Below are 18,288 nucleotides of genomic sequence, written 5' to 3'. Positions count from 1 at the left end.
TCAGTTTCTTCTTCATTTTTGACATAAAATGGACGAACCGCGCCCCACGTGACCTGATGACGCCGTCACGTGGGGTGCGGTCAGCTGACGGCCGTGTTCCGGGTTGTGGTCGGTGTTTACTTTCTGCGTTTTCTGCCTGAACTCGAGGTAAAATCTTGATTTGACTCTGATCCTGTGAACGTGTTCCGGTTCGACACAGACTAAAGTCTCCGAACTGAGAATTAAACGTCAGACTCGACGTTTGTTTGTTTGTTTGTTCATTTAATATCGTGAGTTTCAGAAAGAAATGACTCCGACACATTCGCGTTTCAAAGGTCCTTAAGTCTCCATTAAACTATTAACTATTTTTATCAGAACCAGGTTCTGAGACTGTGTGGCAGGGGCGGATTTGGTGATTTGGGGGCCACACTCAGTTTTGGGGCCCCTGCCCTGCTAATGAGACTGTTATGAATCTGTGCTGTCTCTGTTGTTTGTATTTCATGCTGTGTTGCTCTGGTTGTGATTATTATAGTAAATTAGTCACCATGTCCGTAAAGGTCCAGAATAAAAATATAGAAATATTGTGATGGGCCTATATAAAACCGGGCCACACTGTAAACCTGAGCAGACTGTGTGGGGCCTGACGATGCTGGTGCTGGTTTCGGTGCAGTCCTAGTTTCTGTGTGCTGAGCCTTCGCCAACATCTCTGCTGGTTGTTTGCAGTCGGCCTGGCGGACCAGCCATGAACGCATCAGACACCGACGACGACTTTTACAATGAGAGGACGGCGTTGGTCCCGTCTGAGAGTCCAGTGGTTCCGTCCTACAGACCGGATCCTGACCTCACCCCCGCCAACAACACACCCACCAAAAGGACTAAAGTCAGGTTTTTATTTACTGCATCTCATCAGCTCGTACAGTATCTAAACAAACATTTGACCTGTTGATGCTGAACGTCTCCCCCTGTTGGTGCAGCCTGTGGCGAGCAGAAGGCGGAGTCCGGCTCCTGTGGACGGCGGCGGCTCAGGTCAGGAGGTGGATGCAGAAGATGAGGAGCTGACTCTGAAGTACGGAGCCAAGCACGTCATCATGCTGTTCATCCCCGTCACCCTGTGCATGGTGGTCGTGGTCACCACCATCAAGTCGGTCAGCTTCTACACGGAGAAGACGGACCAGCAGCTGTAGGTCCACGCTTCAGCCGTCGCATGTAGAAATTCTCTGCTCACAGTTAACGAGCACGTTTGTCTCCACAGAATCTACACTCCGTTCACAGAGAACACCCCGTCTGTCGGTCGCCGGCTGCTCAACTCCGTGCTCAACACCATCATCATGATCAGCGTCATCGTGGTCATGACCTTGTTTCTGGTCGTCCTCTACAAGTATCGCTGCTACAAGGTCAGTGTGTTTAAAGGTGCAGTGAGGCCTCAGAGCGCAGTAGGAAGTAAGCTGCTCCTGCTGGGTGTCTTTATTTTTATGGTCTCATCAATAAGTCTAGTTGCAAAACTCCATTTTCATTTGTCGGTTTGGTTGACAGCTCTAAACACTACATTTCCCATGAGCCTCGGCTGCTGTTTTGAGTCACATGTCCCCCCTCGCTTGGAAACATTTGAATTTGACCGTCTTGTAACGTAAAGTGCGTGCAGTGTCATGGAGCCGCCCTGGTGTGACCTGGGAGTTTTTGTTTGTTCTGTTGTGCTAAAGCTTCTTGGCTGAAACAAGAACAGAGCAGTGCAATAGTCAAGACAGCTGTGGATCAGATGCTTTACAAAGCTCAGCTGGGGAATCACTTGAGTTAGAAGCTCAAGGCCACAGATTCTTGAAGTAACTGTTCCTGAGATCTTAACCAGGAACCAAAGAGCCAGATGGTCTTACACCTATAATGTTCTTTTACACCATCAGTCTAGAACATTTAGCTGATCCCTCCTGGTTCAGAACCAAGACTGCTGCCTACTAGAAAACAGTACCTGAGAGTATTTAAACTCTAATCAGTAAAAGTCCTCCCTGAAGTATTTTACAGTAGAACCGGAACCACAAGGCACAGCTGTAACCTGGAGCAGAGTCTGGGTGTGTTGATCCAGGTGACAAAACTGGAAGCAAGGACTGCGACGGCTCCTGAGGCTCTGACAGGCTCCAGTTTTACATGAACCTGGTCTCTGGTTGTAGTGTCCATTCAGTGCTGATTCGGTGCAAGCACCGAAACGTATTCGGCTGTGGTCCAGGTCCAGGCTGCAACAACGGAAAATGGACAAATCTGAAATTTCCCTGGAATTTTCAGCATCTACTCACTCAGTGGTCAGTTTATTAGGAACCCCTGCTTAAGACTTGTATCGCTTTAGTCCAACAGTAAATGCAGTAAATGCTCCTGCATTAGGGTGATAATGTTGAATCAGCACCTCAGAAACTGAACGTCATCAGCTTCATTAAGGAGCATTTATTACTGGACTGGTGGATTAGGCCGACTTGGCTAACAGATACTGAGCCCTAAACAGGAATTCACACAATGGAGCCCTGAGGCCTCCACGGGGTCTATACAAAGACAAAATGTGCTGCACTGGGTTACTGTCTTATTGTTTGTGGGATCCAAAGAGCCTCTGAGCCTGCTGAGAAATGTTTCACTGCACTGTTACATGTAAAAACAACTGATGTTTGTGTTGGTCAGTTCATCCACGGCTGGCTCATCCTGTCCTCCCTCATGCTGCTCTTCTGGTTCAGCTTCATGTACCTGGGGTGAGTCCCGCTCTGTCTAACCTTAGCTTATAGAAAAACTGCCTTTAAACTGTGGTCACCTCAGAGATGTGTGACCACATGGCCTTTCCTGTCCCAGAGAAGTATTTAAGACGTACAACGTGGCCGTGGACTACCCGACAGTGGGGGTGATCATTTGGAACTTCGGGGCGGTGGGGATGATCTGTATACACTGGAAGGGCCCTCTCCAGTTGCAACAGGCCTACCTGATCCTCATCAGTGCCCTCATGGCCCTCGTCTTCATCAAGTACCTGCCTGAGTGGTCGGCATGGGTCATCCTGGGAGCCATCTCCGTCTACGGTAAGTCCAGGGTTCAGAGTCTTTACAGCATCTGCCTCATTTTTAAACCTTTTTGTCTCACACATGTTTTATTTTATTCTTTGTTCTGTTTCACACTGACCCTGACGAAGGCCACATCACATGAACTTTACTCCGCAAGTTTTGACCTCGACAGGAATTTGAACCTGTTTTTAGTAGCAGAAGGAACATGACAGTCAGTTTCCTCAGAAAGCTCCATATCTGCTGGTGTTTGAAACTAAATGTTCACTAATTCCAACTGGAGTGAAAATGTACCCAGGTCCTGAGATGTTTGAGGTCAGTCTGTTTCTGCCTTCCCATCATGCCTTGCTCAGGATGTTTGTGCCGTTGCAGACCTGGTGGCTGTCCTGTCTCCTAAAGGTCCTCTCCGGATGTTGGTGGAGACGGCTCAGGAACGTAACGAGCCCATCTTCCCCGCCCTCATCTACTCCTGTGAGTCCGCCACACTTCTGCCAGAATCTGTGATCAGGTTCTTACGTGAACGAGTGGACCGTGGTCACAGCTCGGGTCTGATGTTGGTCGAGTTTGTATTATTTTACTAGAGAAGACTTCGGTCAGGATACAGTGAAAGTGTCTGCAGAGTGTTGGTTCAACCACATTTCCCTTGTCCTAGTGTGTGCGACATGTTGGAGAAGGGTTGGGTCTGTTTATCTTTGGAGCTGTGGCTTTAATAAGTTAATAATCAATTAGTCAATAATCGACAGAATCCTTTGTCCTCGTCGTTTCCTTTGCATCATATTGCTCCTCTGCGTTTCAGCTGCCATGGTGTGGACGGTGGGAATGGCGAGCCCGACAGAAGCTCAACACTCCGGAAACGAAACAGGTGCAACATCACACACAGCTATTTCCCTCAAAGCATCATGGGAAACGAGGGTGGACAAAATATCTTGAACACCTGTACAGTTTGAAAAATGATGTTTCTGTGTTTGTCCACTTCCTGAGCTGTGATCATCCAAACTGTTTGTGTTTAATTTTTCAGGATTTCTGCCACACTCATCTTCCTGCATCTATTTATTCTTATCTATTCAACAAACTAAATCAGTATATAAGCAATAACACTGTCGCTAAGCTGCCATCTTGTTTTTCAGATGAAGAGGCGGAGCGGAGCAGCAGAGGGGCGGAGCCTGACAGCAGACGCTCGGCTCCAGAAGAGGAGCTGGAGGAGGACAGTGAGTTCAGAAACATGTTTAATCTGTGAGGACAGAAAGTGACGATCACGTGTCTGCATCTGAGTAAAATAAACGTTCAGGAACTGGAAGTGTCAGTTTGTGAGAAACTCACCTGAACAGTAACCGTGTGTTTGCAGGGGGGGTGAAGCTTGGCCTCGGGGATTTCATCTTCTACAGCGTTCTGGTTGGAAAAGCTGCAGCAATCGGGGGCGACTGGAACACGACGCTCGCCTGCTTCGTCGCCATTCTTATTGTGAGTCACAGTTTCATGCACCAGTTTTCAAAGTTCACTCATGATCGAGACTCTGAAGCAGTGAGATTCATAAAGCTTTGTAAAAATCATCAGCAGCAACCCAAAAAACGAAATCGACAACCTCAAAAATCTGAAAAGACTTCCGAAGGAATTTACATTTAATTCTAACTTTATAAACTTTATAAACAAATACACCACAAATTTAGGGCAACTGATTAAAATGTGCACAGCAAATTTACAGAAACTTTCTAAATTGTAACCAAATGGCCTCAAATTTCATCCACAACCTAGAAAAATACACAAACCCTGAAACCTGAACTTCTCACAATATTAAAATTACTCCAAATTTGACCACACTTCATATTTAACTCCTTCCTGACCTGGTTGTCACCTGTGATGTACCTGTCTTAGGGTCTGTGCCTGACTCTGCTGCTCCTGGCCATCTTTAAGAAAGCTCTGCCGGCGCTGCCCATCTCCATCACCTTCGGCCTCGTCTTCTACTTCTCCACAGACTTGCTGGTTCAGCCCTTCATGGATAACCTGGCTGCACATCAGTTCTACATCTGACCGAAACTCTCGCCGACCTCACCTTCCTCTTTGTTATTCTCTTCCTCGTTCCGTCCCTCCTCGTTAGCGTGGAGGCTGCCGCCGTGTTAATGTTTTGCGCAGAGACTAGTTCCTGTGCTGTCTGTCTGAGGAGCATGTTGCGTGAACCAGCCCACGGGAGGAAGTGGCTGGAGTGTTGCTTGGCTGTTTCTGGACAACAGTTAGGAACAAACGTACATTTAAAGGAGAAATCTGCCTTAAATCCTGTAGCTCATCATGTCTGTCACACTGGCCAAAACCAGAAACCACGACGGCTCCTGAACCAAACATTCCTGATTTTAATCCTTTAAATTCTTGTTGGAAACTACTTTAACAGATTTAATGTTGTTTGCTGCTCTTACAAAATAATTTGGACTTTTCCTCAGTGGATCAACATGTTGTCACTTTAAACAGGCAGAGTTTCAGGGTTTCATGCATCAAATCAAAAGGTCTGTTGTATTTTAGTGATTTACAGTATTTTAAGGTGGATTTTTCCATGAACACATTTCAGGATTCACAGATCTCTGTTCAACACATTCGACACTTTTTGTTTTTTAAAAAAGGCAAATGTACACAAAGTGGAAGAAGGTTCAGTCAAACTTAAAGCAAGTTTAAAGTAAGAAATTCTCCATCCCTGCATACATCTGAAATAAAACAAAGAAAATGTTCCTGAAGCCTTTTTAGAAAGTTCGTCTCCTTCATAGACAGAAAAATCATCTATTTTGATCATTGATTGATTTAGTTATTTTTGCTGGTTCTCCAATATAGTTTGTCCTGTATGATGACGTGTAAATTAAATATACAGGTAAACACTCGTGTAGTGGGAACTTTTAACACTTCATCATTTTAGAGAATCAGATTAGTTGAAGCTGATTTGATCTAATTCGGGTTTTATTTTAATCAGTTTGATCCAAAAATAAATATTTCCAGTACAGACGTAGTTTGATTTGGCAGCTTTTTGAGACTTCACTCCTCATTTACTGGAGTCTGCACCTTTGTCATTGAACGAACTATCAGGTCAGAGGTCACTATGTTTGCTCCTAGTTTCCCTCCATCCCCTGAGCCGACTCAGACGACACCAGATCTTCTGTATTAGCTTTATTCCCAACACTGGCCTGCTGCCTGGCAAATGGGGGGGGGGGTTCTTCTTAGCTTTTGTAGAGAGTGATTCAGGTGTAGTATTTGATTTTGTAACTGAAACTTGTTTTGGGGATGAGATTTTATTTCACTGTACTGTGCAATGAAGTCAGACCTCTGTAATATGTTCAAATAAACTTATTCTATTGAATTATTTCAATATTTGTTCACTTGTTTTTACAGGTTTGGTGACAATTGCTGTCAGTGCTAGAATGAGCCAGCAGAGGGCGCTGTTTTCCCTCAAAGTACACACTGCTTTAAAAAATAAAACTACAGAGGCAGCTCATTCACATCAACATGTTTATTCTGGATTTTAAAAAAAAGTCCAATGGTTCATTAAACACAGGAGCTGAGACAAGTTCGTACTGGATGAAATGATTTCAGACACGACTTTAATTTCTCTCCTCAAACTGAGATTTGTTCTTGAGCAGGAACGCAGCCAGATACTCGATGGGGTTCGGGGGCCTGGAAAACAAAAATAAAAACATTTGAGAAACAGAAACCAGGGAAAGCTACAGTCAAGCAGTCAGCGCATGTTGATCCAGAATGACGTCTTCATCAATCAGAACTCATTTATGTAGGACCTTCCTGTTAAAGGCACAGTAGGTTAGGGTTAGGGTCTCCGACCATGTCGCTGTCAGTGACACAAGCAGAGCCTACGGACGTGGACTCTATGATTATGTCGGTGACATGAGCGGAGTCTTGGAGAATGGCGAGGACATAGGCAAAGTTCCTGACCTCTCTTTGGCGAGCATCGACAGGCCCTGCAGCAGGATGGGGACCACTGTTTGGTCCAGGTACGCTCTGGTCGGCAGTGCCTGCAGATCCACCTTCTGCTTCGAGAGTTTGTCGGCGCTTGTCTTTTCGTTCTCCACCGTCCTCTGAGGATCAGAAGCACAGCAAAGCATTCTGGGAGGCTGCATCTTGCTTCTCATTACTCTATCTGAATGTGTCTGTGTGCGTTACCTGGATGTTCTCCGTCAGGCCGTACTCTGCGTGAGGGTTTTCAGACACCTGCAGGAGGATTCATGTTCAGTGATTTCATACGAACAGTCTCATCCAAAACAATCAGTCAAAACTCTCATTTGAGACACGTTTCTCGTTTCATGCTCTGCTGCTACAGATGCACCTGAGGTGTCCCTGTGTAGTTCTGCTGTGTGGAGGTGTGTGTTACTCACAGGTGTGTGTCCCTCCATGGACTGATCGGCTTCTGTGTGATCTGAAAAACAAACGAGCATCCACGTCACGTTTTGGTTCTTTGGAGTCTGCACAGCAGACGGGCACCAGGAACGAGGTCTCTCTGGAAACTGTTGAGACTGATGAAGACCACGTAGTGTGGTCGAAAGGACCGAAGGAACTTTGATTTTACAAAACGGAAGTAAAAATACCAGATGCGTTTAACTTGGATGAAGCAGAAGCTGTTTTTTCAATGTGGTGATCAAACAACCAGCAATTCATTCATTGATTATTGATCAGTAAAGACGCAGTCCGTCCGGAAGTGGCTGGTTTGGGGTTTTTTTACTGAGGACTAACCAACTATAACAATAAACAAAACGCTGCTGTGTTTAACACAAATCGATGATTTGTGAGTTCGGTTGGACTGAACGTCCCCAGATAAAATCTACTGTTGTTTAAAAAGAAAATGTTTTCAACGCGTTGATTTATTCCGGTTTGTTCACAAACATTTATTGATCCAATAAAAACGTTTTTCATTTATTGACGTTTTTCCTCCGCAATGCGCCGCAAACGGCGGTAAATTAGCTTAGCATCACATTAGCCCCCCGCCGGTAAATCAGCGTCACTGACGGGTGAAAACGACCTGTGCGGTTTAAACCGGATCCTAAAACCATCGAACCGAAGCGGAAACACGCGACAAAACCAGAAATCCAGTAAAAACTGAAAAACGGCATCAATGGTCAACAATGAACTTACCGTCCGCCATGTTTGTTGTGGATGTTACGCAGGATTTCTGACGTACGTCGATTCTGTTTTAACGCTACGTAAGCGCGTATCACACAGACGCACGTGTTTCCGGTTAGTGTAGATATGCTTCAAAATAAAAGCAAGAACAAAAAAACCACAAAGAAAACAACACGAGTCAAAAGCGTCATACTTTAATTAATCGGTTATAATAATAATTAATATCATACACAACAGTCTAAAAACGACAGGGAGCATTGTTCTCCATGTACTACTTTTACTTTCATTGTTTTAAATACAACACGAGTACTATTTGTACTTCAGGACAGTGCAGGATTTTTACTGATTAAACAACAGATTAAACATCTTGATACCAGATACAAAAGACTAATGCTCAAAAACTATTTTATGTATTGGAGAGACAGAAAAGAGCTGAAAAAAAAAACAATTAAAAAAACATAAAAATTAGACATTACACAGGAAACAATACAAATGTCAATCAGTTCTTATTGGTGGAGCAGTGGTGTCACACTGTCTCCTCACAGCAGTTGTGTTAAACATGTCAAACTGTCCACACTAAGTATCTGCTCTAGTGACATATTTCCTAATAGTTTCAGCTGTAAATAACTTTCACACTCTTCTTTTTACAACCTGCTGATGTTTAAAGTTAATGTTAGCGACAGTTTAAACCAGTAACTACATATCATGAACATTCACCTGCTCATGATGACAGGATCTTCATGAGACCAGAACAAATAAGTTAGGGTTCAGGGTTGCTGTTAAAAGACCTGGACATACAGATGTGGAGGTTGGTGCAGACACAGTTGAGGAAATGAAAACTTAAGTCTGACTCTTCAGCATGAAATTCATGCAGGCACTTCAAAGTCACAGTAAGAATGGAATAAGAGCTTTCCTGGAGCGGGGGTAGTCCTTAAACCTCTGCTGGTAGTCTCTGCAGGGCACAGAGGAGGTCCACGTTAACAATGGCTCAGTTAGTCCAGCAACAGAAAGTTAATCAGCGTCTTTTGTCAAATCTGATAAACTGTTTGGTCATTTAAAAGCAAACGTGGTTTGATTACAGCTTCTCAAGGAATCTCGTTAATCTTGTTTATGGCTTTATGAACAAAAACCGGGCTAACAAGAAAAACCCCATACCACCAAGTACTACACAAACAAAACTGGAAACTGATCCCTACTTGGGAAAACCCGTATCCACAGAAAGAGTCCAAACAAAACAGGGGTGTAAGGCGGTTTTGTAAACCAAAAAAATCAAATTACTCAACAAAATAACAAGAAATGAATCCACAATGACAGTAACAGTCATCAGCAGGTCATGGTTACAGAATAATAATAATGATAAAAGAAATACCACAGAGGACAAAACTGAAGAGAAAAGCTTTAAAGAGTAAACACCCAGAACCTCAGTCTGAACAAAAGAAAAAAGATAGAGCTGCCTGCTGTAAAAACCAGATCTTGCAGTACCTGTGGTGCTGGTAGGCTCTGGGCCCGATGGAGCACATAGTGAAGAAGGCAAAGGCAAAGCTTGGCAAAGACCAGACTGCCAGAGCGTAACCCCACCACTCCACGATCTCACCGAAAAAGTTGGCGCCGGACACGAACTCAAACATCCCCCCTGGAAGACAGAGTCAAACACCAGCAGCTCAGGAGCAGAACAACAGAAACCTGCTGATGTGTTCATGAATCAATACTGTGACTCTTTGCAGCTGATCTGGTGTGAATACGGTTTAGGTGTGACTCAGGATCTGCGTACCGCGGGGGATCCTGTAGACGATCTCTCCAGGTTTTCTCAGGTTGCGCAGGATGTGGTCGCTGTGGATGTTGATGCTCATTCCAACAACAAACAGAAGAAAACCTGCAGAACAAGAGTTTATCAGGGCCCCAGTCCAGTCCAGGTGACTTTTATGATCCTATAATGTTCATTAGTAGGAGCTTTAATGGACTGAGAACTGAATTTCTGAATCTGAGACAGTCTGAGCTCCGCCCACTGTCAACACCTGCTGCACAGGTGTTTTCTGTCTGGTTTCACCTGCAGGTCGAATCTTCTCTGAACAAGTGGCAGAATTAAACTACAACACCCATGGTCCATTTCACTCTTTAGCTCCAGCTCACTGATGGTGGCTGATTCAGTGTTTAGCAGTTTGGGTCAATTCATTTTCACGTCATGGGTATTGTAGTGTTGTTGATGAAACAACAGAAATGATTCAAACTGATAGACCTGTGGTCTGGGGCTCAATGCATGAATCTCCATCATTAGAAGAAAACCTGTGTCTCTAGGTGATCGAGCACCTGCAGCAAGGCGGGCGTCCGTCAGCCAGGTGTCTTCAAACCGGCTGCAGTGCAGCAGGTGGTGGCCCTGCAGGAAGCCATTGAGCGAGCAGAAAATGGCGGAACAGAGGACGATGATCAGGGGGACGGGTCGTCCTCTGGTCAGGAAGGCGTAGATTAAACTCCTGAGGAAAAGATTCAAGTCACGTTCTGCTGATTTTTCAGCCCCACATCATGTTTATGCTTCTCTGTCCGCTTCAACCAATTTCAAAATAAAACACTAGATTTTAGCACAGAGGAAAGTACAGTGTCCTGCAAGACATCACCTGTTGCTTACAGGCGTTTACAGGCTGTTTACAGTCAGTGCAGTGAGCAGAACCACTGACTGCTGCCAGGAATGAAGCAGAACAAGAACAGGTACAGAACTGATGTCCAGCAGGATGAGAATCTGATAATTATCACTCACTGTTTTGGAAACACTGCTATGGTATGTACAGCGTGTATAGTGTGTACAGCATGTACCATACGTAGTGTGTACAGCGTGTACAGCATGTACCATACGTAGTGTGTATAGTGTGTACAGTGTGTACAGCGTGTACAGCATGTACCATACGTAGTGTGTATAGTGTGTACAGTGTGTACAGCGTGTATAGTGCGTACAGCGTGTACAGTGTGTACAGCATGTACAGCGTGTACAGAGTGTATAGTGTGTACAGCATGTACCATACGTAGTGTGTACAGCGTGTACCATACGTAGTGTGTACAGCGTGTATAGTGTGTACAGCGTGTACAGTGTGTACAGCATGTACAGCGTGTATAGTGTGTACAGCATGTACCATACGTAGTGTGTACAGCATGTACCATACGTAGTGTGTACAGCGTGTATAGTGTGTACAGCATGTACCATACGTAGTGTGTACAGCGTGTACAGCATGTACCATACGTAGTGTGTATAGTGTGTACAGTGTGTACAGCGTGTACAGCATGTACCATACGTAGTGTGTATAGTGTGTACAGTGTGTACAGCGTGTATAGTGCGTACAGCGTGTACAGTGTGTACAGCATGTACAGCGTGTACAGCGTGTATAGTGTGTACAGCATGTACCATACGTAGTGTGTACAGCGTGTACAGCGTGTACAGCGTGTATAGTGTGTACAGCATGTACCATACGTAGTGTGTACAGCGTGTACAGCGTGTGGTCGTGCTGCTCAACAGTTTTGCTCCGATGCTTTTCTCTGACTTTAATACTCTGGTCCTGGTCCTGACCCTAACGAGCACTTGTGATGTCTGGACCTGCCTCTCCAGCTGATCCTGAGACCACGTGCACGGTGCTAAACTCTGACCGAGTTCACCCACAATCCCACGGGAAGTGTCTCAACAGCTCAGCTTTGACTCCACCAGTGTCTGAGCTGCAGGGCTGAACTCCTCCATCTGCTGTGTTTGTTTTTTCCTGAACCCCCCCCCCCCATTCAGGTTTGTGCTGTTTGTTTTCACTACATATATATGCATGTGTGAGAAGCAGCAAAAACTGGAAGTGGAGCAACATGCTTGTTGAAATCAGCTGCTGATGAAGAAACTTCCTGTTTTTTGCTTGTTGTTATTTTCTGTGTGGGTTAATGTGTTCATAATGTAGAAAAGACATTTTTAGCTTTAGAACAGACCAAAGACTAATTTTTATAATATTATTTCTGAAACTATTCCATAAAAAAGATGGAGCCAACGAAACTTGAGACCTCTTGGAACAGAGAAGAACACTGGGTCACAGGAAACAAGACAATTGAATCCAGATGTGCATTGTATTGAAGGTGTGGAGGGAGAAAAGGGGCAGGGGAGGATCTGGCTCCTGCCCAGTCTGGGTTCTCTTCATCGTCCTACACGAAATGTAAGAAACAAAGAGAAGAAGATCCAAATCTTAAACAAATCCTCAAATCTCTGTCTTGGTCATAGTTCCCAAAATAAACTGAAAATACTCTGACTTTTCAAGAAAACACGACTAACGTACAAAAAGTGCATCCATGTTTTAACTACAACAGGATTTGAACAAACTTTCCTCACCTTTTCCACGAAGCCTCCTCTGATCTGGCTCCTCTCTCAGCGTCCAAATGGGATGGACACGACGTCCTCAGTCTGAGCCCAAAGGTCGTCGACACGGGCTGCCCAGGAACATGCACTGAGCCCGGTCTCCTGCACAGCGGATCTCGACGTGTTAGACTTGTGTTCCCATTTCACAACGACTTCAGGACTCTGAAGCTTTGACCCTGTGTGGCTGTGGACGCCATCTGCTGAATGTGAAGCTCTTTGTATTAAAACTCACACTTCAGATTTAGCGTTGCTGTGCACGAGCGCCGGATGTCCCCGTAGGAGACAATGACGCCTCGGCTCTTCGGCAGCTCTTAGAGGTGGACTGGGTCCCTGTGGTTATGATAGTCCTTAATAATTTCTACTGTAATACTTAAAAAATATGTGACAAACCACTAAAAACATGAGTGTTTCCTGTTACTGACACTCTTGCCATTAATATGAGGAACAGCACTGAGGCTTTAGCTTTAATCACATAGCAACGATGCTAACAGCTTTCAGACCAGGACCACGTTCTACTGATTTATAAATGATCTATGGTTCCTAAATGAATAAGTCATCGAAGAAATAGGACAAACCTTTATCTTTAACAGGTGGAAATTCAACAACTTCCTGTTGAACACGGTCCCTGTTTTTCAATGGACCAGGTGCCTTACGGGGACCAGAATAAAATATGTATTTTAAGTGAATATTTTATGGATTGTTTTATGAAAAAATACATTTAGAGCACAGATACTGAATCACTCAACAACAGACAAAAAGATTTTTATGGCAACAACATACAAATTATTTTTAAGGGATTTTATATTTCACAGTAAAGTGCAGTGTTTTTTCAGGGTTTGGGGTGGATTGTTAAATTAATTTAAATTTAATTTATTTTAATTTAGTTATTTTCACTTTAATTCATAACATTTCTAGTGTTCTCAAGTTCTCTCTAGAACGAGAGCGGCACCCATCGGGTAGAATGACCCTTTTCTGTTCTAGAGAGAACTTGAGAACGCTCTAGAAATGTTAAATTTACTGCGAACTGTTCGTGTCCGATGTGACCTCTGACCTGTGAAAGTAGTGCAGCATGAAAGTGCAGAACAGCAGCGTCCTCCCGGTCCGGAGCCCGGTCCTCCCCGGATCGATGTCCCGGTCCCCGGTGAGCAGCTGCATTAGCGGTAGCAGGAAGGCCGGGACCTCCTGCACGAACCAGGCCAGTCTGGCCGGACAGCACCGATCGTGCGCCGACACGTACCGGCCATATTCCGTGTGTCTCCGGGTCTGGTGCCACAGGTAGACTGCACCGCCGACGATCAGAGTCCAGCTCAGGTAGGAAACAGCTGCGTCCCGACACTCCATCTCCCCGACACTGAAACCGGACCAGGGCGGAGGAGGAAAGACTTTAGTCAAATGCACCACCCACAGCTGGTCTAGAAACAGAAAGGACAGAAAAGACACACACGCTCAGTGCATTTACTCAAATACTGAATCCTGAGGTATTTGTACTTTATACCTGAGTATTTCCATGTTGTGCTACTTCATCCTTGGACTTCACTACATGTCAGAGTCAAACCTTGGACTTTTTCCTGCTCTACATTTACCTGATAACTTTAGTTCCTGTTCAGGATCAGATGGATCCAACAAAATACAGACTGATCATCAAACTTTATTGATCCCTGGGGGGAAATTCACAAGATACCCAGCAGTATGGAAAGTACTTCAAATTAGAAGTATATAAGGTAGTTAACGTCAGCTACCCAGGAGTATATAAAGTACTTCAAATTAGAAGTATATAAGGTAGTCAACGTCAGCTACCCAGCGGTATATAAAGTACTTCAAATTAGAAGTATATAAGGTAGTTAACGTCAGCTACCCAGCGGTATATAAAGTACTTCAAATTAGAAGTATATAAGGTAGTTAACGTCAGCTACCCAGCAGTATGGAAAGTACTTCAAATTAGAAGTATATAAGGTAGTTAACGTCAGCTACCCAGCGGTATATAAAGTACTTCAAATTAGAAGTATATCTGGTAGTTAACGTCAGCTACCCAGCGGTATATAAAGTACTTCAAATTAGAAGTATATAAGGTAGTTAACGTCAGCTACCCAGCGGTATATAAAGTACTTCAAATTAGAAGTATATCTGGTAGTTAACGTCAGCTACCCAGCAGTATATAAAGTACTTCAAATTAGAAGTATATAAGGTAGTTAACGTCAGCTACCCAGCGGTATATAAAGTACTTCAAATTAGAAGTATATAAGGTAGTTAACGTCAGCTACCCAGCGGTATATAAAGTACTTCAAATTAGAAGTATATAAGGTAGTTAACGTCAGCTACCCAGCAGTATATAAAGTACTTCAAATTAGAAGTATATAAGGTAGTTAACGTCAGCTACCCAGCAGTATATAAAGTACTTCAAATTAGAAGTATATAAGGTAGTTAACGTCAGCTACCCAGCAGTATATAAAGTACTTCAAATTAGAAGTATATAAGGTAGTTAACGTCAGCTACCCAGCAGTATATAAAGTACTTCAAATTAGAAGTATATAAGGTAGTTAACGTCAGCTACCCAGCAGTATATAAAGTACTTCAAATTAGAAGTATATAAGGTAGTTAACGTCAGCTACCCAGCAGTATATAAAGTACTTCAAATTAGAAGTATATAAGGTAGTTAACGTCAGCTACCCAGCAGTATATAAAGTACTTCAAATTAGAAGTATATAAGGTAGTTAACGTCAGCTACCCAGCAGTATGGAAAGTACTTCAAATTAGAAGTATATAAGGTAGTTAACGTCAGCTACCCAGCGGTATATAAAGTACTTCAAATTAGAAGTATATAAGGTAGTTAACGTCAGCTACCCAACGGTATATAAAGTACTTCAAATTAGAAGTATATAAGGTAGTTAACGTCAGCTACCCGGCAGTATGGAAAGTACTTCAAATTAGAAGTATATAAGGTAGTTAACGTCAGCTACCCAGCGGTATATAAAGTACTTCAAGTTAGAAGTATATAAGGTAGTTAACATCAGCTACCCAGCGGTATATAAAGTACTTCAAGTTAGAAGTATATAAGGTAGTTAACATCAGCTACCCAGCGGTATATAAAGTACTTCAAGTTAGAAGTATATAAGGTAGTTAACGTCAGCTACCCAGCGGTATATAAAGTACTTCAAGTTAGAAGTATATAAGGTAGTTAACGTCAGCTACCCAGCGGTATATAAAGTACTTCAAGTTAGAAGTATATAAGGTAGTTAACATCAGCTACCCAGCGGTATATAAAGTACTTCAAGTTAGAAGTATATAAGGTAGTTAACGTCAGCCACCCAGCAGTATATAAAGTACTTCAAATTAGAAGTATATAAGGTAGTTAACGTCAGCTACCCAGCAGTATGGAAAGTACTTCAAATTAGAAGTATATAAGGTAGTTAACGTCAGCTACCCGGCAGTATGGAAAGTACTTCAAATTAGAAGTATATAAGGTAGTTAACGTCAGCTACCCGGTAGTATATAAAGTACTTCAAATTAGAAGTATATAAGGTAGTTAACGTCAGCTACCCGGTAGTATATAAAGTACTTCAAATTAGAAGTATATAAGGTAGTTAACGTCAGCTACCCAGCAGTATATAAAGTACTTCAAATTAGAAGTATATAAGGTAGTTAACGTCAGCTACCCAGCAGTATATAAAGTACTTCAAATTAGAAGTATATAAGGTAGTTAACGTCAGCTACCCGGTAGTATATAAAGTACTTCAAATTAGAAGTATATAAGGTAGTTAACGTCAGCTACCCAGCAGTATATAAAGTACTTCAAATTAGAAGTATATAAGGTAGTTAACGTCAGCTACCCAGCAGTATATAAAGTACTTCAAATTAGAAGTATATAAGGTAGTTAACGTCAGCTACCAGGTAGTATATAAAGTACTTCAAATTAGAAGTACATAAGGTAGTTAACGTCAGCTACCCAGCGGTATATAAAGTACTTCAAATTAGAAGTATATAAGGTAGTTAACGTAGTATATAAAGTACTTCAAATTAGAAGTATATAAGGTAGTTAACGTCAGCTACCCAGCAGTATATAAAGTACTTCAAATTAGAAGTATATAAGGTAGTTAACGTAGTATATAAAGTACTTCAAATTAGAAGTATATAAGGTAGTTAACGTCAGCTACCCAGCGGTATATAAAGTACTTCAAATTAGAAGTATATAAGGTAATTAACGTCAGATACCCAGCGGTATATAAAGTACTTCAAATTAGAAGTATATAAGGTAGTTAACGTCAGCTACCCAGCGGTATATAAAGTACTTCAAATTAGAAGTATATAAGGTAGTTAACGTCAGCTACCCAGCGGCATAGAAAGTACTTCAAATTAGAAGTATATAATCCAATAATATCAGATCCATTCATGTGAAATGGGCCATTCTGTACATGAGTACTTTTACTTTGGATACTTCAAGTACATTTGGATGCTGGTACTTTTGGACTTTTAATACAGTGACATTTGGAATGCAGGATTTTAACTGTGGTATTTCTGCTAGTATTGCAGTAAAGGAGCTGAGTACTTCCTGCAGTACAAACAGAGACACAACAGGTTTCAACATGTTTGATCTTCCCATAGTCAGAGTCATGTGATTACAATGGCTGTGACTTTGTGATGCAGTGGGCGCAATGCATCCTGGGTGCTGTAGGATTTTTCCCTTTGGGAGGAAAGATGGCGTGAAGCAGAGACATGTTCCTTTGAAACATGAAGTCCTTCATGTTTCGTTGGTTGTTGCTCTGAGAAGAACAGATTTAAACACCCCTGTAGCTGAAAACAAAACCTGCCTTTGTTACTCAGAAGGTCTGAAGACCAGTCTGAAGACCAGTCTGAAGACCAGTCTGTTCCCTGTATTTCCAATATACATGTCAGCCTTAATAAAACTACAAAAATACACATTAAATTTCAGGTTAATGGAAAATAGTTGTAACTGTGAATTACCATAAAATTCCCATTTTTCATGTCATGACTTTTTTGGACCAAAGTGTGAGGTTTCGGTTTAAGGAAGCAGCAAAGTGGAACTTGCTCATGAAGATGCAGCCAGAGGTTTGTGCAGCAGCAGGACGGGTCACATGGAGATTCCTGACGTTCCAGATGTGAACAGCAGCAGGTTTGTTTTCCTCCTGTAGCTGTTTGTTTCCTCAGCGTCTGTTTATTCAGATTCAGACCAAGTTCAGGCCTGAAACCACCAGCAACACAAACCAGGAGCTGAATGAAATGATCAAGTCCCTGTGAACAGTGTGAACAATGTTAAATATGAGTTTAGCTCCTACTAAAGCTGAAGTCCCAGCCGCCTGTAAACATCATAAAATAATGTTTCTCATTTCCTTCAGTTTCTTTCTGTGGGGAAATATAGCTGTTCTCTCTTTTCTTTCTTTGGGAACAACAAGGAGCCAAACTCCTGCAGCAGCTTAGTGAAACAGCCTTTAAACTAGAACATTACGAAGTGAGTAGAAATCAGAACATCAAATACCCTTTAACGAATCTCTGATATGTTTGATATAGAAATTAAATATTTTTAAAACCTCCTGTTTTTTTATTTCATTATTTATTTATTTCAGTTTGTTGTTGTTGCTCCAACAGAACCATCCATCATCTGTACCCCCTTAGTCCTAACCAGGGTCCCAGGGACCTGCTGGAGCCTATCCCAGCTCTCTTTGATCACCAGTCCATCACAGGGCCACATAGAGACAATTATCATCATCATCATCATCATCATCATCATTATTATTATTATTATTATTGTTATTGATTCTGACTAAACTGTAAAAATAAAGGCAGTGGAGACTCTTATTG

The 18,288-nt window shown here is 42.7% G+C and overlaps 3 protein-coding genes across 4 annotated transcripts; 1 reads left to right on the top strand and 2 right to left on the bottom strand.

Moving 5' to 3' along the window:
- Window positions 1-48: 48 nt before the first annotated feature.
- Window positions 49-6,340, top strand: psen2 (presenilin 2). The gene is made up of 11 exons (XM_026324009.1): window positions 49-147; window positions 703-859; window positions 954-1,159; window positions 1,232-1,373; window positions 2,638-2,705; window positions 2,803-3,023; window positions 3,375-3,473; window positions 3,799-3,864; window positions 4,130-4,210; window positions 4,348-4,463; window positions 4,875-6,340. Exons 2-11 carry the CDS (start codon window positions 722-724, stop codon window positions 5,028-5,030), a joined length of 1,293 nt encoding a protein of 430 aa, XP_026179794.1. The 5' UTR covers window positions 49-147; window positions 703-721; the 3' UTR covers window positions 5,031-6,340.
- A 128-nt stretch (window positions 6,341-6,468) lies between these two features.
- dpy30 (dpy-30 histone methyltransferase complex regulatory subunit) lies at window positions 6,469-8,188 on the bottom strand. Its single transcript, XM_026324021.1, has 5 exons — window positions 8,118-8,188; window positions 7,364-7,404; window positions 7,152-7,199; window positions 6,924-7,066; window positions 6,469-6,650 (listed from the first exon to the last, which is right to left on the bottom strand). The coding sequence occupies exons 1-5, from the start codon at window positions 8,125-8,127 to the stop codon at window positions 6,578-6,580; spliced, it is 315 nt and encodes a 104-aa protein (XP_026179806.1). The 5' UTR covers window positions 8,128-8,188; the 3' UTR covers window positions 6,469-6,577.
- A 95-nt stretch (window positions 8,189-8,283) lies between these two features.
- On the bottom strand, window positions 8,284-13,868 carry LOC113140222 (3-oxo-5-alpha-steroid 4-dehydrogenase 2-like). Of its 2 annotated transcripts, none has more exons than XM_026324019.2 (5): window positions 13,526-13,868; window positions 10,389-10,576; window positions 9,877-9,978; window positions 9,588-9,738; window positions 8,284-9,057 (listed from the first exon to the last, which is right to left on the bottom strand). In XM_026324019.2, exons 1-5 carry the CDS (start codon window positions 13,813-13,815, stop codon window positions 8,991-8,993), a joined length of 798 nt encoding a protein of 265 aa, XP_026179804.1. In that variant the 5' UTR covers window positions 13,816-13,868; the 3' UTR covers window positions 8,284-8,990. The 2 variants fall into 2 exon arrangements, with proteins under 2 accessions (XP_026179804.1, XP_026179805.1); XM_026324020.2 differs by having other exon boundaries at window positions 10,413-10,576; window positions 13,526-13,867.
- Window positions 13,869-18,288: the final 4,420 nt, after the last annotated feature.

This window comes from Mastacembelus armatus, unplaced genomic scaffold (genome assembly GCF_900324485.2).
Source record: "Mastacembelus armatus unplaced genomic scaffold, fMasArm1.2, whole genome shotgun sequence".
NCBI lineage: Eukaryota > Metazoa > Chordata > Actinopteri > Synbranchiformes > Mastacembelidae > Mastacembelus > Mastacembelus armatus.
This window is presented reverse-complemented; position numbering and strand designations above follow the sequence as displayed.